At 40.5% G+C, this 21,819-nt stretch overlaps 1 protein-coding gene across 1 annotated transcript in view; it reads left to right on the forward strand.

Annotated features, from left to right (window-relative positions):
• Positions 1-19,678, forward strand: part of LOC112150507 (TBL1X receptor 1) — a 34,863-nt gene extending 15,185 nt beyond the window's left edge. Inside the window, exons 2-16 of the mRNA XM_024278889.2 lie at positions 6,101-6,151; positions 10,199-10,295; positions 11,305-11,450; positions 11,528-11,753; positions 11,825-11,957; positions 12,025-12,166; positions 13,776-13,839; positions 14,223-14,320; positions 14,396-14,456; positions 14,531-14,652; positions 14,731-14,805; positions 14,978-15,105; positions 17,639-17,804; positions 17,875-17,976; positions 18,056-19,678. Of these exons, the coding sequence (XP_024134657.1) occupies positions 10,238-10,295; positions 11,305-11,450; positions 11,528-11,753; positions 11,825-11,957; positions 12,025-12,166; positions 13,776-13,839; positions 14,223-14,320; positions 14,396-14,456; positions 14,531-14,652; positions 14,731-14,805; positions 14,978-15,105; positions 17,639-17,804; positions 17,875-17,976; positions 18,056-18,082 (1,548 nt within the window). The 5' untranslated portion in view covers positions 6,101-6,151; positions 10,199-10,237 and the 3' untranslated portion in view covers positions 18,083-19,678. The remainder of the gene's footprint in view (positions 1-6,100; positions 6,152-10,198; positions 10,296-11,304; positions 11,451-11,527; positions 11,754-11,824; positions 11,958-12,024; positions 12,167-13,775; positions 13,840-14,222; positions 14,321-14,395; positions 14,457-14,530; positions 14,653-14,730; positions 14,806-14,977; positions 15,106-17,638; positions 17,805-17,874; positions 17,977-18,055) is intronic.
• Positions 19,679-21,819: the final 2,141 nt, after the last annotated feature.

A 21,819-nucleotide genomic window follows, 5' to 3' on the forward strand; every position in this document is an offset into this window, starting at 1 on the left:
GGAAAGGCACGTATGAGAAAGTCCGCGATTAATGCGTCAAAAAAATTGTCGGCATCAAGCACATGTCAGATTAATGCGTTTTTAACGCTACAAATCTGACAGCCCTAGTTTTAACATGTCTTCCCTGGAAGTAGTTAAGTATTTTTGTTGTTAAAGATCCCGGAGCACTAGATCCCATCAGGTAGACCTGATGTATTATATTTGTACAATTTGTATCAATAAAAAACCATTGATATAGGAAAGCCTCAGCGGCCCATGCTGCTGTTGCCTGATTTGCACTTTCCTTTTAGTGATGGAAATGTCATACAGGGAAGCCCCAGGTCCCATTTTCTATTGTTTGATCTGTCTATAGATCTGAACTCAGTCATTTGTCTCAAGGTCAACACTACACCCTTCAAGTACTAAGATAGATTTTGATTGAAGGTGATAATGAATGCGGTGACTGAAATCCAAAAAAGTCTGTGGCAGTCTTTCAACCCATATTACCTTCTGCTGTTAACATTAATGCAGAGCGATCAAGCTGTTCTGTTAGCTTCCTCTTTCAGTTCTTTCATTTTTTGTTTTAGCATTGACAATAAAAGCACTATTTACTTCACACAAAACTGTTTTAAATGTGAGCTTCATGAATAAACTCATTGTTTTTACTCTCTCAAATAAACATTTTTATGCATGAAACAGACATGCATTTACGTGAGGAACACAGACAGCTTGTTATTATATAACAGGATTTTGTGCAGTAATATTACATTTGGTGACATTTGTGTTTTGAAATGTTAGCAATTAAGAGAAAAGAGAATAAAGCAGCTTAGAATTTAGTTTAAGGTTCTGGTAAATGTAGTTTATGATCTAATAAATGATAGATTTGCATTTTTTAACTGCAACTACTTAATTTATTCCAGTTTTAATGCAAATTTCAGGGCAGAGATTGAGCAAAGAAGTTAATAGACAGAAAGATTAAAGAGAAATCACTGTGAAGCTGATGATTAAAGCAAAATCTAACTTTTTGCTGATAATTTAGTAAACTGTTAAGAGGCATTTGTGGTGCTGTGAAGTGTCATCTTAAAATTGCATTTGGAAAAGAGTGGCTTGACTAGATTTCTGGCCCAGATCCAGTCATAGCTGTAACAGAATGCAGTGTTTATTGCAAAGTTCCCCAACACTGACAAAGTAACTGTTTATGTGAATGTAACGCAACTTTATCAATATTAATATGATCTTCCAAATAAAAGATTGTCAAGAGTCAAAAGAAAAAAACGGGTATACGTAATTAATTATTTCTTTAGCAGCCCAGCGCCTATTGGGTCACGGGGCAGTACCGGTTCGCGGCCTGGTGATTGGTGACCCCTGGTTTATTGTAAAAACTGTAGGAAAATGATAGCTGGTAATAGTGCATTTGTGACCGGTTCTAATACATTTAGAGTTGAAACTGTGACAAAGCTTACTGCATTAAGCTGCTACAAAATTACTGACAGAGTGTCCCTTCTCCCACAGATAATTACAAATGGACAGCAATGGAAGAACAAACAGGACCTTAGACTAACTTTTGCACTAGTTCTACTGGTGGTCCCACATCTTCAATCGCTTTGTATCTATGATCACAGTTTTACTATGTCTGAACAATCTTAAGCAAAAAGTTGTCGACCTTTCTTTCAATCTGGTCTCACCATTTAAGACTACATACACTCAATTAATCAGACGCAGTGAGCGACTCGCCTCCCTTTGACGACAGAACTTGCTAATGAAGCTGCACACACATGGGAATGTATGGTTCTTGATCAATCACAGTTGGGCTTGCACATTTTATTACAATCTGGTTTAGGTCACAGTATGGGTTTAGTTACTGTCTGTTTTTTAACCTCAAGGATACTTTCAAGCTGGGCGAGGTGTCCATTTATTTATTTATTGAACTTCGAAGCACACTGGTGTGACCTGAGATGTTTTTTTTTTTGCTCACACCATTGAGAAGTTAAGTTGCATATGTGACAAATTTGGATGCACTCTTGAGCCCTTAAAAAAGTGACCCTGTAAAACTGGTGTTAATAGGCAATGCAGTTGAAAATGTATATTGTGTTTATTTTTATTTGAGAATTGTTGTGGTGGTCCTGGACCAATAAAATTTCAATGTTATGGAAGATGATTGACTGATGTCATATCCAACCTTTTTTTTTACTGGGCTTAAAATAAACCCAGACGTGAGCTGCACAGTGTATGATTGCTTTAACTCTAGATTTAGCTGCTTTCATGAAAGCTCTCTGTCGAAGTGTCCTTGGGCAACACACTGAACCCCACCTTGCCTCTGGGGGAAGGTTGGCGGCAGTGTTCGGCAGTGGAGCCACCACCAGTGTGTGAATGTGTGTTTGAATGGGTGATGGGTCTGTGACTGTAAAGCGCTTTGGGCCTTCGAGGAAGGTAGAAAAGTGCTATACAAGTATCTGACATTTACCTCAAGGGATGTAGGATTGTTGCACGTGTGGTACTTGTACCGTGAAGTATTTGTAAGTAATAATAGAAGTTACATGCATTTATGAGGTATAAACGATTATGCCCTCACTAGGCGTTAGTAAGCTGAAAGTATTGACTACTCACTGACCTCGTGCAAAAGCTCCACGCACCTTTGCACATGTGATACACAAGTGCCTGTAGGACATTTAATCAGTTTTGGTCAATTATCAGGCCAATATTAGTTATTTGATGTATTTTGGGAATGACCTTTTCTTTAATCCGATGGGCCAGTAGTGAACCGTTTATTTTGGCTCAAGTGCAGCCGTGCCGCTATATCTCGAGCATCGTTCCAAACAATCTGAATGGTTATGAAAGCTATGCATTAGGTCCTCTGCATCTTACGCTTCTAGCAATTAGTAGCAATTAGATCTTCTGGACCCCATAAGATAGCACAAGGGTTAATGCCGTCATTTTTAAAATGAATGTTTGTTCTTGCATCTTAAGCAACATCTTTTGATATTTTTGAACCCAAGAGAAGGTTCTTGGTTGGATCAGCATTGCGTTTTTGACCACAATCTTGTTTGTGACTGTGCTGGTCTGTCATTGATCGTGCCGCACAGAAGCATCACACAAACGCACCTATAGACACACATACATACTTAGGGATGCACCTAAGTGAAAGTTTTTTGCCAAATCCAAATAGTAAATGAAATGCTTGGCCGAATTGTTGTATTAAATGAGGATGTTGTGTTTTTCTTTATCGTTTAAATATTGCAGTGACATCGTAGTAGTTTACATTTTACACAACCTTTTCAAAGAAAGCAAATGTTTATTTTATATTTTATCCTTCAGGCTTTACCAGTAAGTTTGCTAGTCCAAATAAAGTCCATAAGAAATCGTATGCTGATTGCTTACAGATAAACAGGATAGAAATGTATTCTATGACCTTTTTCGTTATTCAATTAGCTTTAGTGCTGTCCCTTGCAATTTTTTTTTCTCCATCTTTTCACACACGTCGGACATGGAAGGAATGCTGCTAACACCTCTAGCCTTCCTTTCAGCCCCCGCAGCAGCCTCTTTCTCGTATTCCTCATGCAGTTCTGGGTGTTAAGCTTTTAAATGCCTGATTAACGCAGATGTGATGAAGGTTTTGGCCGATGAACCCCCTCGCAATAATTTAGTTCTGCAGCCACTGCAAACTGCAGATCTTTGATCGCTGTCAAGCACTTTGAAATATTTCCACACAGCCCACATTTTAAAGTAGGCGCTAGATTGTTGATGCACGTTGACTGTGTATGGTAAGCAAAAGTGGACAATAACCACAATCCACAACTCAGCTTCACACACTTTTGTTTCGTTTTAATTTTCTTTAGAAACTTTATGTGGAAATTTGCCCACAGAAGATGTCTGGTGACCCAAGTTGCCAATCTGTAGGTTTTGGTCACATGACCCACTTCATTATTGAAAACATTGTGTATCCTATTCCCCCAAGGCTCTGGGCAGCAGAAAATAACTTTTTTTGGGGGGGGGGGGTCAACACAGTTGACCACAGAAAACATTTTAGATGTTTTTTCTGTTACACTAATGTCACTATGGGTTCTTATGGGCTAAAAGATTTACTGAGATTATTGGCAGTCTAACAGTCACAAATTTCTCAAATTGTTTTTAACTGTTTTATTTACTTAATAAAATGTCATGGAGCTATTTAATAATTTACATCTTTATTTGCCCTCGAAAGACATGCTACAAGGATCTCCCTGCACTTTTTGTTTTTGTTTCAACTTATCACAAATAATTGTCATTAAATTAAAGTTGAAGTTTTAGGAAGTGGAGGTGAAGTGGGAAAACAACCGTTTTTTGCACCAGTTATAGCAAAAAGACCGCATGTGTGCTCATATATGCGATGGTGTATTTTTGCATTACATTGAGAGTTTGCATGATGGCATATTCTAAAACGATCTCAAGGCTGTGACTGAGGTGCTGGAAAAAAAATGCACCTTAAACATCTGTTTTTTGGTTATGATTGTAGTTATAAAAAGCTCCACCGCTGATGTTTTAAAGGTTTTCTCAGTGTTATAGGATGTTTTCTTTTAAAATTCTTATTTACATTTCTGTACTAAACCTTTAGCAAAGCTTTTCATTTCTCTTGTGTTTATCTTGAGAGGTGTTGGATTGATCTGTACACTCCTGCCCCCTATTGGTGGTGTCACTCATGACATGTTTTAGAAGACAGTCAGAAACCCAATGCATCTCCAACTAGGGGTGCAGTGATTTATTCTAGCTTTGATTCATATAATAATTTGGGGGTTTAAATGCAATTCCTATTAGATATTGGTTCATTTTTATACTATCTGATTTGATCTGATTCACTCACCTAAAATTGATCCAAGACATCTTTTGCCAACATTTCAACCAGTGTGACTCAGAGATAAATATCTGGTACTTTCCAGGTTCCTTGCAATTTTTGCAAGTAAATCAAGTGTGTACAAACAAACAAGTAAACAAGAATCAATCAAATTATATTCTAGTCTCAGAAAGTGCAAACCACTGTTGTTTTTCAGCTGTTTTTCAGCTGTTGGTGGTGTTGTCATCAGATGACCTGGTTTCAGAGGAAACGTCAGCTCAGAGACTGCTTTGTTTTTTTATCTGTCAGAACATCCTGCTGTTTCATTCACTAAGATATCTGAGGGTAAAAAAAATACAAAAAATTCTAGCACATTTTTAGAATAAACGGCGGGACTACTATTGTAAGATATACGGTAATTGGATCTGTAACATGCAGAATGGTGGGCCTCAGGAAACACTGTATTTACTCGTTTACATTTTTTATATGAAGTGGCAAAAAAGTACATTTGAGTGTATCTGATAAGAAAGGTGATTATATTCAAGTTTATTCATCTGGTAATCTGAAATTCAGTTAAGTTCACATTTACTTCACTAGATAAAGGCATTTCTTAACACTAGTTGTGGTTCTTTGAGATATCCTGTAGTTTTGGAAATGCTGCATTAAAAACCTGCTCCGCTGTATTTATATTTTAGTTTCTTTTTAACATGTTTTTTTTGGCATTTTTCTAATAATGGAGGACATTTATAAAGAAATGTAAACTTAAAATGCCCTTTCTGAGTATCTTTATTTCGATTGTTGTGAATAGGAAGCAGATGAAAAAAGGTAGTTTGAAAAGTTGGGATTTAGAAGCTTCATTCGGCGGGTCACAACCTTTTTGCTCCCCTCCATTCTGACGAGATCCATGTACGTCTTTGTTTTCCTCGTCTGAGTTGACATTTTCCTCAAAATTGAATGGCTGGGTAAATGGGTGATGGGAAGTGGGGGTGGGCTTAGTCCATTTCAACAGTCCCGCCTACCTCTCAGAGGTGAATTTCCAATAAACTACTGCCGTTCCGAAGAAACTGTATTAGAATTTTTTTATTTTTTTATTTTGGGCTATAAACGCCATAATTAAAATTATTAGACCACTGGGAACACTTTTACAATATATCAAAAGATGTTCGGAATGAGACTTTAAAAATGTTTCCTTGAATGATGGTTCAAAATTGATTCATATATCCTGTGTAGATGCTATTTCTTTTGTTGTGTTCTTGTTGTGTACTAGTTTGCTTGTTAAACTCTAAACTGACTGAATGAATTTTTATGTTGCAGGTTTGGAGTTGACTGTTCTGAGGCCTGACTGAACGTACTGCTGCTGCTGTGGTGAGTTATGAGCAGAGAGCACTCCTCAGACACTTCATTCTGTTCAGTCAACATCCTGCACATCTAGAAACACTCCAGTCTTGTCTGGGTTAGATGTTTGTCCCTATAAAAGAATACCTAGACTGGGTGTTAAAAAACAGATGCCTTCTGTTTAGTGACAAACTTGTGTTTAAAGCATTTTATGCCACGTGTTATGGCAGAGACACTTTGCTTTCTGGGTAACACTAGGTTGAAGGATGATGAAGTAAGAACCTTTTTTGTCGGTTTCCATTGTAGTGGTAGTTTTGGAACTATGACTTGATGTGGGGTCCATGAACCAGAGCTTAAGCTCCAGTGTTGACATTCTTTCGACTACCCCTAGCTTTTCAACCAGATCCTGAAGTGGAGAATAGTGGCCATGCCCTAATATGCAACATTTCATAGTAGTGAAGTGCTTACACAATCAACGTAAACCAGCTGATTCTGTTGTGAATCAACACTTTACGTTAGTAATGTATTGTAAATCAGTGCACAACCGATATGATAAGCCAGTTTTCTCCATGTCAGAATAATCTAATTCATGGTCGAATACTTACAGTATGTCAAAGAGAGTGTCACTTGTAACATCTCTGGTGTTAAAAGATCAAATTCCCACACTAACCTAACAGTAGTTTGGGTTGCTAAGTCGACCTTCAATCAGACTTGTTTTTGGTGAAAGCCAATGTTGCTTTCTACCAGATATTTGGCTAATAACTTTAAAAAAATATTTTTGTTGGCACAGCCAATAAAAGGAAGGTTTGGTATTTTCCCCCAAAATCTCATTTGTGCTGTTTCTGGTACTTTGGCTTTCACAAACCTTCATTACTTGTTGTCTCACAGCTATGTTTCCCTCGGAAACCAGGTTACTGTGTAAACACACCCATGTGTGCTAACTAAACCTGGTGAGAGTAGATCCGCCCTTTAATGCTTTTATTCATTACTACTGCATGAACAGCTGAATGAAGCTCACAAACAGAAATTTATGGATATTTGTTAATGTCTGTTCTTCACAGTTTTTTTGAAAATTACATTTTAGCCTTGTTTCCACCGAGCGGTGTGGTCTGGTTCGGCATGTTGACGCATTAACGCATGCGATTAACAAATTGTGATTAAAAAGGGTTAATATTTATTAACACAAATTAATCGCACCTCTCTTTCTCTTTCCCTAAGCGGTGCAGTCATCCACAGCGTGCATTACAACGCTTCATTGGGTTGGTTTCCCACTTATACCATGGTCATTTACAAAAGAAATAAATATCTGTTATTACTTTAATCTTGTTTTTTTTTGGTTCAGATCACTTTTTCACAAAAGCTGACTATTTGATCCATGGTCCGACGTGTTGTCATGTCATAGAAATTAAATTTTGTGATTATTCGCAAATAATAAGTGGTTGGCAAATACTGCAAATATTTGAAAAATTAATCGTGATTAATATTTAAAAAAAAAAAACTCTTCGACTGTTTATGTGATCAATGTGAATTAGATCATTTTGACAAATAAAAGTGTCTTTTCATCTGACATACAAACGTAAAACTGTTTTCTTCACAACAGAATCCACTGAAAAACGGTGGAATAGTTATGGTAGTTGAAGGAATGTTAACACTGAAGCTGAAGCTTAGATGCTAAAGGGTTAATTCGGCCTGTCAGGCGTAACGCAGTACTGCAGGTCACCAAGTTTAATCTCAGGTGATGGAGTTTACCTGTCACTACTCCAGCTCAAGCCCCAGACTTGATCGTCTGGTTGTTCCCACAGTCAATCAACAGATTAGCCGGTATGTTGGCTGTGCTCCATCACTTACGTCACCATGTTAATGGATGTGGGTTGTTAGGAGACAAGTACCGGAATGTGGATCGGTGAGTTTCTACACCACTGAAATCAATGAAAGAGAAAGTTAAGATGTTATTGATAAAAGTAAATGCTTTTGTGATTTGAAATAAAGTTTTAGCTCATTTGGAGGCGGTGAGGCCAAAATGATGTCTCTTTCTATGTTGTGTTCATGCTGGTGTTGTTAAAGTCCCTGGACTGATGCTCCTTTTAAATCATTTATGTAGGTGAGTAACCTACTATTTCATCAGAACAACAGAGGAGGGAACTGCTGCTGTTAGGTTTCTGCAAACTTTTTCTTTAGTCTGCAAAAATAGTTGGACAAATTCAATATTTTACGAATAACATTTATATGTCTTGGTCATAAACTATTTGGACAAAGTCGTGTATCTAAGTCTTTGATCTGAACTGGATCTGGATGTGATCACTGCATGCATTTGGTCCTCATAATCTGATCATGTACAATGTCTATTGATTGTATTGTAGACCTGGACGACGTGAGTGTGACATTACCTGTAGAAAGTGGCTTATTTCAACCTCCAACGTCTTGAATCAGCTGAGACGATTCTATTGCAACAACTCCCGACAATCAGGAGTGAGCTTGTTGAAAGTCCAACAGACTCAACAAACATTTTGAAACTTCTACCTAAACGAAGGCACCCGATTAGCCAATTTATAACTTGAATAACTTGTTTTACAAAAAATAGATATAGTGAAAAAAAAATAGGATTATCAAGAACATGTTAAAATGTATCAGAGCAATAATGGTTATTCTGACAACTGAATAATAGCTGTTTATTTCCCATAAGAAGACTTTGAGATTTTGGCTTCCTGGAGCCTGCTGGAACTTCTTAATGGAAACACGAGGGGAGAGGGGTCACTCATTCCAATTCTCATATACAGTCAATGACAATGTCAAAGTTGAGCTGTGGTCTTGAGATGTTAAAGAAAGAAAACTTTTAAACCTGATGCCTTAATTCTACTCCGAGATGTCCCATGGATGAATGAGCCCACATTGACTATCATGTTGTGCATTCATGAGGTTCATGTGCATATTCACAATTTTTTATGTGTTGCATATACCTGTTGATGCAGTATTTCTATGCAACTCAACCACAAATATCTCATTCATTAATTTCCAAACTATTTTAAGGAACCAACTTTCTTCTTCTTCTGGAATAAGTTGTTGGCCTATAGCGCGATCGCCACCTAGTGGCCAAACTGAAACGGCTTCCAGGAGTGGCAGAACAATTTTTGGAGTTTCTCCATTTGAGAATCCATGCAACACTGTATGGTATTAACAATCTCATTATAATTTCAGGAATGTGTAAACCGCGTAAACTCAAAATTGAATTGAATTGAGTGGATTGAAAAAAATGTAAAAATCTGAGTTGAATCAATCCAGGCTCTGGTGAATCAAACTGAATCAATTCTAGAAATCTTTGTCGATACCCAGCCATAGATCTAACGTGCGGGAAACTCCCTCTGCTGTCCTCGAGTCATGAAAAGAACCCCCATCATGCTCTTTGTCTTATGACAGTGCTGTCACCGGTTATGTCTGGTCCAAACTTAATTAACCACATTATGAGGAAAACTAGGTCAACATTTTAACCCCATCTAACTTGTATGAGCTAACTCTCTTGCTGGGGAAACATTTCAGCTTTAAGCTCTTTGACTCAAGTGTTCAAACCAGTATGTGACTTTCAAGCGGTTTCTAAATCTGTTTGGTTCTCAGTAACAATGTGAAGTCAGATCAGCGTAAAAAAAAAAATCAACACTCACACAGAAAGTCAAACATGTGAAATTATATAGTTCCCCATTTATACTCTCTCCCGCTAGCTTACAGCCCTTCACACTCCCAACTCAACATTACCAGTGCAACAAAAATGGCGAGCGATATTGGAGCTATCCAGCCTGACGACCTTTGAGCCAGATTCCAGTTCAGACGAGGAAAACACAGATGCACTTGGATCTAGTTGTCTGCAAGAAGAAGCATCAGAATGGATGCATGAAAGACACTAAAAACACAATTTCCATGAGTGGGTCTTTAACAGCAGACATGACACTGGTCTTTGTGTGTTTCCCCCTGTAGTTCTATCAGCTCTTCCATCCACATGAACAGATCTTCCATGTCTGTGCAGGACACACAATACATGTTTTTGATGTTGTCTACTTCTGCTCATGACCTGTCTCTGTGTTTCAGGTGTGTGCGTGCTGACCTCATGGTGTAACGGGATTAAAGATGAGCATTAGCAGTGATGAGGTCAACTTCCTGGTCTACAGATACCTGCAGGAGTCAGGTATGTTGCAGGAATGATGATGAGTTCTTTGCTTTTTAAACATTTTTAAACTTCTATTAAGGCTAAGCGATGTCAAAACTTTTATATCACTATATGATTTTTTTCCATATATCGTGATATATATCAAATAACCCTATTTGTCCAATTTGAGCGCTCTGTGAACGTGTAATCATTAGCAGGTTATTTAGATTGAAATATTTATTTCCTATAACACTTTTAACTGAACAGATGCATTGAAGGAACCTGATGCAACAGTTTTTTTAAAAACATTTTTGGAAAAAAAAAACATAAGAAAAGGTGTAAACGACGCATAACAAGCTTAACTGAAAATTATAGCAAAAGGTTTCAAGTTTCAAAAGAGAGCAAAAATAAAACAGAACTAAAACACGCCTAAGTTTACGCAAACATTTACTCGCCATCTGGTGACTAACCCTTGCAACTAGCAAGCGTTAATTTCGTACCCTTCAAAATAAAAGTCTATCACAATAGACCCCATTATCTATTGAGAAAAAGTTCAAGTTCTGCCAGTGGTTTATTTCCCCGGGATAATGCAGCTCTTTAGAGGGCTTCCACTCCGGTCTGTTTGGATCATACAACGGGTTGGGTCTAAAAGCTCATCTGGGTTTTGGTGCAGACCAAACAAGAGAATTTTAAACTTAATTTTGCCACAAAAAGATGCAAAAAACACAGTTTTCATCTGTCTTTAGGCAACTTCCCAGTTAACTCATTTCATCAGTGAATTTTAACATCCTTTTTTTTTATTGAATGTTAAATACAGAATATTCTAGATGGAACATAAATATTGACCTGTGTGTGTATTCTAAAAGCTCCTTTTAAATAAAGTTTGACTGCACTAGACCAAACTACAGCTACATTAGATGGAAGAGCTTAAGGCTGTGAGAAAAGCATTTGTGAAAATCTAAATAAATGATACCGTGATGTGTGTGTAATGCTGATTGTGTTATATTTTGGTGATGTGTTGTGAAAATGTTTGAATGTTTGCCTGCAGGGTTCTCCCACTCGGCCTTCACCTTTGGCATAGAGAGCCACATCAGTCAGTCCAACATCAACGGCGCTCTCGTGCCCCCCGCCGCCCTCATCAGCATCATTCAGAAGGGCCTGCAGTACGTGGAAGCAGAAGTCAGCATCAATGAGGTGAGACACGGGAGTCATCGTAACGCCGGTTCCCTGCGAGCGTCTTCGTCACCTTCGTCCGCTCCTCTTTTCTGCAGGACGGCACGCTGTTTGACGGGCGGCCCATCGAGTCGTTGTCCCTCATCGACGCAGTGATGCCCGACGTCGTTCAGACGAGGCAGCAGGCGTACCGGGACAAAATGGCTCAGCAGCAGGCGGCGGCCTCGGCACCAGCATCAGCGGCAGGAGGCAGCATCACCGGCAACACCAAGAACGGAGAGAACACTGCCAACGGGGAGGAGAACGGAGCGCACGCCTTAGCAAGTGAGTGACGGAGGAGGAGTGCGGCCCGAGGCCTGAAATGAGTCGCACGTTTGACCCGTTGCCGTCCTCAGATAACCACGCAGACCTGATGGAAGTGGACGGGGACGTAGAAATCCCTCAGAACAAGGCCATGGTCCTGAGGGGCCACGAGTCCGAGGTCTTCATCTGCGCCTGGAACCCAGTCAGCGACCTGCTGGCGTCAGGGTGAGTCGCAGCCGTTCGCTTTAACAGCAGCATATGTGCACAGATTTACAACGTCTGCCCCCCACAGGTCTGGAGACTCCACCGCTCGGATCTGGAACCTGAGTGAGAACAGCACCAGCAGCTCCACACAGCTGGTCCTGAGGCACTGCATACGGGAGGGGGGGCAGGACGTCCCGAGCAACAAGGACGTCACCTCACTGGACTGGAATGTGAGCATGCGGCCGTGCACGCACACACACACATGTATACATGTCCTACCCCATCTCTCAGTGGTTTCTGCTACATGTTAGTTCTGATCACCTGTTTATCTTCCCCAGCTGTGTTTGTGTGTTTGTGTGTGGCTGTTACACAAACAGCTGACTGGAGGTTTGAGGATGTGATGGTCAAATTCATCAATTCATTAGATTCTGAATAAAAATTCCAAATATTTTTACTCAATGAAAAACAGTTTTCACACCACTACCGACATGAGCTAAATATATTTTAAAAACAGGAATATTTGAATTAAAAAATGTGAAATAATCATACATTAAAACTATTGGAAAAGTTTTTTTTTTGCACTAAAACAATAAAATGTTCCAAAAGAAAATCCTACCATGAACATTTCAGTATTTCATTCTGTAATTTAGCATCAATCCAAACATATTTTTTGCTCTAGTTTTAAAGCTAATGCTACGTACACATGAGCATGTGAAAGAAAAATCCTGGAAAAAGATTTAAGAGGTTTTTGTGAATGCACTTTTAGTATATGCTATTCATACTGGACTGTCACTAACAATAGCTGAAGTACTCTCAGTTGGAGCACGTTTGGTGCAATGCTAAAGTGGTTTAAGTCTGGTGAGTCTTGTTCCAGGCTTTTTTTCACAGCTCTGTTCTAGTTTTTGAAAGCCTTGGGGTATGTCCAAATTCCCACCCTAATCCCTTAACTACTAAAAAGCTAAATAGTGCCCTGCATTTTAAAAGCAATTTAGACATTGTTCTCACTACTTTGCTTTCGTTTTTCTAAACGCCGGATATGACGTCACCAATTTCACAAAGTGAAAACCGAATAAATACGAACGTTTCTGTTTGTGACTCCACTGTGTTCTGATGGTAAAAATGTGGATGGTTTGTTAAAAAAATTACATTTAAATATGTTATTTTCGCTAAAATTGTTCCACTGCAATGCATTGTGGTCTATATTCGCTAATTTAGTGAACATCGATGCACGCTAATTTTCTCGCTAAGACTTTTGGGAAATTTTAGTGGACTCAATTTTGGAATTAGTATATTCAGACGGCACTAGAAGATAGTGAAGGAATTTAGACATAGCCTTGCTGTCACATAATTTAAAGTTTAACATCGAACGGCGGTGTGTTTTGTACACGGAGCCCAAAAAACGGACTCACGTGACCGTGAGTTTTGAACACAGAAGGCCAAAACACGCACATAAGAGTTTACAGGTGCTACAGGTTTTTTCAAAGTGGCTTTAGCTGATGCTCATTTTGATATCAATTACATTAAAGTAGAATTTCTCCATGTTGTTGCCCTGCTCCAAGCTCAGTGAACTCCTTTCATAATCGGTTCTGGTCCTGGAATGGGCTCCTAGTTCTGTCAACAAATGGTCACAACTCCCTGAGCAGGAGTTTTGTGTCTCATTTGTTAGTTGTTGAGCTTCTATATGCTGCATATCACCTGATTTGCTCCATTGAATGAAGGAAACTGGGACCTCCAAACTGAGCAAGTTGTCACGACGACTGTCATCCCCCTGAATGATATCAGCGCATTTACCTTTAACTAAAAAGCTGAGATGACCGGGTGTGTGTTTGCCTCTGACAGAGCGAGGGCACGCTGCTGGCCACCGGCTCCTACGATGGATTTGCCAGAATATGGACAAAAGACGGTGAGAAAGCTTTTGCTGCCGCGCTTTCTAGGAAACTGTAAAATCCTCGGAACTATTCAACTGTGACGGAAAGCTGCTTGTTCATGCTGAGAGCGTCACTACAGTTCAAGCTCTGCTGCAGCCCCACTGTGCTTTCTGCAGCAATGCTGCCACCAAGTGTTGGAAATGTGGTATTGTATAAACAAATTAAACGTAAAGACTTAAAAGAAAATGAACACAACACACATGAAATAAAATCTACTTAGAACAGAATGAATATTTACTTGAAAATATCAAGAAAATTTTAATTAACTGCAAAGTACAGTAATAAAATTAAAAAAGCTTGAGATCACGGTGGATCTGAAAACGATAAACAACTTGTTGTTCTCGTCTTTGTGCATCAGGTAATCTGGCCAGCACCCTTGGTCAACACAAAGGACCCATCTTCGCCCTGAAGTGGAACAAAAAAGGAAACTTTATCCTGAGTGCAGGAGTAGATAAGGTAACGCTCCTTTTCCTTCAGCTCCCAAAAGCTGTGGCCACTCCTTCATCGGTCTCACTGCTTCTGTCCTGACAGACAACAATCATCTGGGACGCACACACAGGAGAGGCCAAGCAGCAGTTCCCCTTCCATTCAGGTACAGTCACATGTCCACTCCCGCGCTGCAGATGCAGCCGAGCTCGCTGGCTCACGCCCGTCTGTGTCCCACAGCTCCGGCGCTGGACGTGGACTGGCAGAGCAACAACACCTTCGCCTCCTGCAGCACCGACATGTGCATCCACGTCTGCAAGCTGGGCCAGGACCGGCCCATCAAGACATTCCAGGGACACACAGTGAGTGTGCGAGGGACTCCTTTGTGGAGTTAACAAACCCCGCCCCCTGTCTTCATGTTCGTCCTCCTCTGTCTGCAGAATGAAGTCAATGCAATCAAGTGGGACCCCACGGGGAACCTGTTAGCCTCCTGCTCCGATGACATGACGCTGAAGGTGAGCAGTGTTACACCTCTGTGGGTGGGCCGGGGCAACGGTCCAAGTCTCTGATTGGACCGCTTTAGGTGATGAACTGGAGCAGCTTTGCGGACTTAAAAGCTTCTCTAGAGGAGTTTCCCTGACGGGTTGGTTCAGAGGCTGACCCGCTGCTCTGTGCTGTGCTCTACAGATCTGGAGCATGAAGCAGGACTCGTGCGTGCACGACCTGCAGGCGCACAGCAAGGAGATCTACACCATCAAGTGGAGCCCCACCGGGCCCGGAACCAGCAACCCCAGTGCCAACCTCATGCTCGCCAGGTAGGTGTGAGGACGTGCGAGTGCGCTGCCTTTTTGTATTCTGTATCATCACAGAGGAGGAAGAGTTTTAAAACTTCTGTACATTGTCTGAAGCTGGGCATTATGATAAAATCCATGTTTTTTTATCTCAAATTTTAATCATTTTTTTTGTCTTCTACCTCTTTACTTGTACAAAAATGAAAAACAACAGAATTTATTTAACAAAAACTCTTATGTTTGGGAGCTGACCTGAAGACCTCAGGTCTTTTGTGAGCTGCTGCTAGCATGAACCGCTAACTTAAGAACCTCTGTTTCAGGCGTTAAGTAAACTTGTTGTACTCCCACTTTTGGGATTTGGCAGCATGCGTTTTGTTGCTCCAAGTCTGAAGTGCCAAAAACTGAACCAGTTCCATAGAACCGAACTACTCTTCGGTACTTGCCATTTTAAAGGGTAACCAAACAGGGAAGTTGGAGGCTGACTCCACCCACAGCCGAAATGTGAAAATCCAGTCAGAGTGGAGGGGCTGGGGAACAGGACTGTTATCATTACTGGAGCTGCAGATCATGACGTGGGACTTAAATGGTTTGACCAATCACAAAATTCAACTGTAATACTTCGATTCAACCTTTAGTGGGTAGCACACAGACGGTTTTAGACCATTATTTTTAGTATTAGACAAGTTTATTCTGACAGACCAATAGTCAGCACTTTTAAAGCCCAATTTATACAGACAAAAAAGTTGATTTGGTTACCGTTTAACGTCTGTGCATCACGAGAGATGGGTGGCCTGACCTTCCAAATAACAGAAGCACCAGAAAACAGGATGCTGGGAAAAAAAATCAGTTTTCCTCAAATAAAGCTTCTTACATGGTAAAATCAAATTAATCGATGTATTGCACAGCCCTACGACACAAATGTGAATTTAACACCTTTTTGCGGCTCAGTATTTTATGTTTCAATAACAGGAAACAATGAAACCCCGTCAGTCATTAAAAAGTTATTTTGTTTTTCTTTTTTTCCCCACAATTTTTATTAAGATTAAACAATGTCATGAACAAAAAATACAAACAAACAACACAATTGCCTTTTACAGAGGTGGTAAGATAGTGCAATCTACCATAGATTTGAATAAACATTATTATTCCAGTTTCAAAATATATAGCTATATATATATAGATTACTAAGAAATGTTTATATTTGGGAACCACAGTGTCCTCTTCTTTCAGTCATTGATAGTATCCTACAGTAAGTTTTTAGTTTCAATTAAAGTCTGTGCTACTTTTCTGATGAAAATCCAAAACCCGCCCAACGTTGATGGTCCAGACATAGAGTTATAGACATAATATCCCATAGTAAGCTCCTGTTGAGTCTTTGCTGTGTTGTTTGTTGAGCCACATTTAATGTGAAGCGAAACCAAACATGGTTATATTGACCGACAAAAGCGTCAATCATCATCTTTTTGGTTCTGCTTACAGCTTTTGTCACATTATCTTGTGGATGGTAGCTAGTAGATGACTTCTGTACAACCCTTCAGGTTTTACAAATATCTGTCTGGAGACTACCAAGAAATGAAGGACGTCTCTGTGTCTCTAAGGAAACAATTCATCCCATTTCCAGTAATAGTCAACAACATAGAGAAACATGTTTGACTTCTTACCCTGAGGGGACGTCCCCATCAGATCAAACTATAGCATTTCCCTAGGTTTAGTAAATATGAAGTATGTTATAGAAAGTTTGTAGTTAGGGTCACATTTCTGGCAAGTCTCACATGTAGATGTCTGCCACCAAGCTACCCCTAAGTGTTATCATGAAAGTAACTGAAGACTGAGGCACATGAGTTGGAATTGTATTCCTTTGTTTTTGCAAGACAACTCTCCCGATGGTCCGTAAAATGTATCCAACCTGACGGAGTCGTCCTACTAAGGCTCGGTCAGTTTTCATTCTCTATTTTTGGCTAATTGAATTAAACCCCCATTGCTTTAAAAGAAAATCCAGTTGAAGGACCAAAGCAAAAGCTAGGTGACAGTCTGCTATCAAATACAGACTCACTGTCAATTGATCTCCATGACAGTTGAGGTAGATAATCGTCTGGCTCAAAGCCTGGTAACCTGGAAACCCAAAATTGAAACATTTCTCATTAGCCTGAATGTGTACTACCTGTGTCCACCTTCAACTTCTCTGATGGAAATAAGGACTATTATAAGGTTTAACTGTTGAGCAACAGTGACACCTACTGTCCCTGTTTGGATGTTTTTCTCTCTTTATTATTTTTTGGGGTTAATTTGTCTGGATTTACATAAAAACCAATATTCTTTTCTTAACCCCAACATGAAGAATTGAGCTGTCATATCCAAATTTATGTCATAAAGTCATTTCTTTGAAGAGCCAACGTAATGAACGTTGGTCAGTCTGGAGATTGAACCACTCGGCCCCATACTCTAGCGATCTGAGCTAACTGGTTCTTATAGTTACTTACGTACCTCAGGTTTTTGTTTGGACGCTTTGACTACTTCTATGAAAATCAGCATTAACGCAGTGGGGTCGTCTCCACAGCGCGTCCTTCGACTCCACGGTCCGGCTCTGGGACGTGGACCGGGGCATCTGCATCCACACGCTGACCAAACACCAGGAGCCCGTCTACAGCGTGGCGTTCAGCCCCGACGGGCGCCACTTGGCGAGCGGCTCCTTTGACAAATGTGTGCACATCTGGAACACCCAGGTGAGGAGAATGGAGCTGGCTAGGGTGCTCTGCTGGAACAGGACCACTGACATGTGTGTGCTTCCTGCAGACGGGGGCGTTGGTCCACAGTTACAGAGGGACAGGGGGCATCTTTGAGGTTTGCTGGAACGCAGCGGGAGACAAAGTGGGGGCCAGCGCGTCAGACGGATCTGTGAGTGTGCTACAGAGCATTTGTTAGACAAGTTTTTGCTCGTCTCCGCCTTCTACTGACTGACGCTTCTCTCCTGCAGGTGTGTGTGTTAGACCTTCGGAAATAGTCCTGCGGTTTGGTGGAAGCCATGGACCGACCATGAATGTGTACATAGCCAACGACTGTCCCTGCGCTCGCCACTGCGGCCCCGCCTACAGGAAGCAGCCGACCCAGCAGGCCCAGAAACGGGACGGACAGGTGGCGGCGCGCGGACGGTGGCGCCCCACTTTTTAAACGCAGACTCTGAGAGAGATGCGGGTGGGGGGTGGTAGTAGTGGTGGTGGGGGCAGCTGGGAAAAAAAAAGTACCAAAATGTGGAGGCGGTTTTTGGGCCTCATCGGCGAGAACGCAGACACGGGGGTCTTTGTGCGGACACTTCCATTTCCAGGACGGCACTTAGTTTTTTTAAATTTCAGATCCCTCTCTAGCCTTTTTATATTTTTTATCTTTGCGGGGGGGTTGGGTGGGACAGAAGTACACAAAAAAAACACACAAATAAACAACAACTAACTGGTGTTGCTGGAGCCCCTCCCCCCCTTGTGTGGTTCTGGACTGTCTGGGGTTGCTCCTGTGCACACTCATGTGCACAGACCCTGCATCGTGCACAGAGGCGAGCAGGGGGGAGGAGCATCCAGAGGTGGGAACTTTGAAATTTGGCCCCCCTCCCCGGCTCTTCCTCCCCCGCCGTCGCTGTGCAGCGATCACTGACTTTGTTCCCGGTAAATATTTTTCTATGAGAAGCCCTAGATTTTTAAGAGCATTTTTAATCCGCGCGGAGGCTGCAGCGCGGCTCAGCAGCAGACAGCACAGACGTGTAATGTCAAGCCCCTCCCCCTTCCCAGTAAAGCTGAAACCATCGAGCTGCATCTTCATGGCCCCTCCCCCACACACCGTAGGTCTCCATCTTCATTGCACTCGCTGCATGTTCTGTGGGATGTTTTCTACCAACTTCAAAATGTCAAATTAGATTTAAAAAAAATGTGTTCAAACAAATCAGTTCCCGCTGGGGGCGGGGTCACCACGAAATCAGTTTCTGTGGACGCCATCCCTGAATAATGAAAACTCATTAACACGATTGGGGTTTTAGTTGGACAAACGATGTTGGGGATGAGTTTGTCTGGAATTGTCTTGCGGATGTCGATGATGCAAACTCTGGGGGGGCGGGGCTACAATGAATCCCGACCTGACCTCCAGTTCAGTCTGGAACAGGAACATCAGATTGTCTGACCCGGCAGCAGTTCTGTAGAAAACCTGACCGACGGCTCGGGGTACCGACTTTGCTCAGAGTTGGACCTCGTCGACCGGAACCAAAGACCCGTCTACAGGTTCAGGTTTCAGGTCCTCCAGAACCCTCACGAACTTCAAAAAACAATCAATCATGCTCCAGCTCAGCCTGGCCCCAAACGTTCTCTTAAATTATTTCTTCCTAGAACAAATCCCACATTTCTGCTGCCGCCCGTCAGACTTCCTGGTTTCCCTTCCGGAGTCCCGCCTGGTCTCTGATCCGAGCAGCTGCCTGAAGATGAACGCAGACGCCGAGTCCATCGTCCGTCACGCCAGCCCATCCTTTTTTCTTCAGTTCCTCTGCAGCTCAGTTCATCTGTCCTTGTTCAAATCAGATCAGTGGAACTGAAGTCCAGAATAAAGTCTATTTTGATAAGAACTCTTGATTTTTGTGTCTGTCTTTGGGGGATATACAGTAACCTTTTAACTGTAAATACGATCAAAGTGAATCCAGTAGATTTTGAAGGAGAAAAGCGGCGGACGCCGCTTTTCTCCTTCAAAATCTACTGGATTCACGTTGATCGTGTTAATGGTCGAAAAGTTAAAGTATGTTCAAGATTTTGAGTTTAAGCCTCACTGTTAAAGTGCTGCAGGGGTGTTAAACTCAATCGCACAAGAGGCCAAAATCCAAAATACACCTTAGGTTGTGGGCCGAATAGGATAAACTTTATTAAACACGCTAAAACTAAATTATTAAACTTTAAAAATGTAACATTTTTAATTAAAACTATGAATAAAAACAGGCAGGAATATTATTCCAGAATAAAATAACTTAAACCTTAAATAACTTTAAATATTTTACCCTCCAAATGTATATATATTTTTTCAAAACTAAAAAAGTTAAAAATAAAGTACATTTCTTTACTTTTATGCCATTTTATATGAAAAATACACTTATAAATAACCCTAAAGATTTTGATCTCCATAAAATATGTTAAAATTATCCAAATATGAACATGCTGCCGAATTAAACAAAGCTTGGACAATAAAATAAAATGTGTACTTTTTACTAGTGCTGCCACGATGTTGGCCGACTAATTCAATAGTCGATTAGTCGTTACTTTATATTATATGGAGTCAGAGTGTAGTAAAGTTGAACAAAGTTGTGAGCGTTCACCACCAAAAAATACTTTTTTAAATATTTGAGTTAGTGAGACCAAAACTTCATCTTTCAGTCTCATTTAATTTAATCTTGTTTTAATACCAGAAACTAATGAAGGACAGAGGCTGCACAATTAATTAAAAGTGTAATTGACTATCATACTTATTGTCATTATTTTTAATTAGTTCAAGGCTAATGGTGATTAAGATGTTTTTTACATCCACTTTATGCATGACCCGATAAGTCAAATAATCAAAATAATCGATCAGTCGACTATTAAAATAAGTTTGTGGCAGCTCTACTTTTTAGCAAAAAACAAATGAAATCATTCAATTTTCTTTGTTGTCACCAGCACAACACAACATCAGGCCATTAATAACAATAAGAATGAATGATCTGGAGGGCCAGAGATAATGACCTCGAGGGCCGGATCTGGCCCCCGGGCCTTGACTTTGGCACGTGAATCACTGCATCACAGTCCCAACGAATTACGGCTCTGAACAGCTTGATGTCAGGTTAAAAAGTCTGTCCGGCTTTCGTGGAAATCTACATGATTACTTTCGTTCCTGCGCGTTTCAGGCTGTTCTGACCCACCTGACACAAAATCGCTACACATCTGATCCAAAAATAGTTACCCAGAAAAGCACCAAAGTCTCTCATGATTTATTGAAGTTTAAACCACCCTTTAAACATTCAAGTTTGCATTAATAATACTTTTCACAATAAAAGCGTTTCTAATGCAGCATCAGTAGAGGAGGCTTTGCATGTCCCAAAGATGGTTTAGAAATAAAAATAACATGCTAAAGACCTTCAGGTGTGAGTGTGCAGGAGTGATTTCATGAAGAACCTGGGCAGGAGTTTGTGGTTTTGTGCAGTTTCCTTTCTCAGAGCAGATCTATTATTTCCTAACAGAGCATCAGCTTCAAGCATCTAATAACAATCTCTTTCTTTGATTTTAAAGCTTTTTCATTCACTTGCAGGGTTGGATATCTTTTTTTATTGGAATTCATACATAGTAGACTAGTTAAAGTTAAAGTCACTAGTGTTCCTAAATATAAATATATAATTAATTAGAAGCAGTAATTTCTAGTTTACTAATTAAAATAATTCAGAGCATTACTAGCAAGAATGGATATATATATACTGCTCACAAAAATTAAAGGAGCACTTTAAAAAAACACATTAGATACATCAGATCTCAATATAAAGTAGTATATCTATACAAATGACGACAGGGCAGTGTCTTGGGAACAAAAGGATGCCAAGTCTTTTAATGGAAATAAAAGTTTTCAGCCTACAGAGGCTCAATTGTATAGACACCATAAAATCAAAGTGAAATGAAGATGTATCAGGCTAGTCAATTTTTCCAAAACCTAATTTCTGCAACTCAGAATCCTTTTCAGTATCTTGTGTGGCCC

This window comes from Oryzias melastigma, linkage group LG4 (genome assembly GCF_002922805.2).
Source record: "Oryzias melastigma strain HK-1 linkage group LG4, ASM292280v2, whole genome shotgun sequence".
In the NCBI taxonomy this organism is placed as follows: Eukaryota; Metazoa; Chordata; class Actinopteri; order Beloniformes; family Adrianichthyidae; genus Oryzias; species Oryzias melastigma.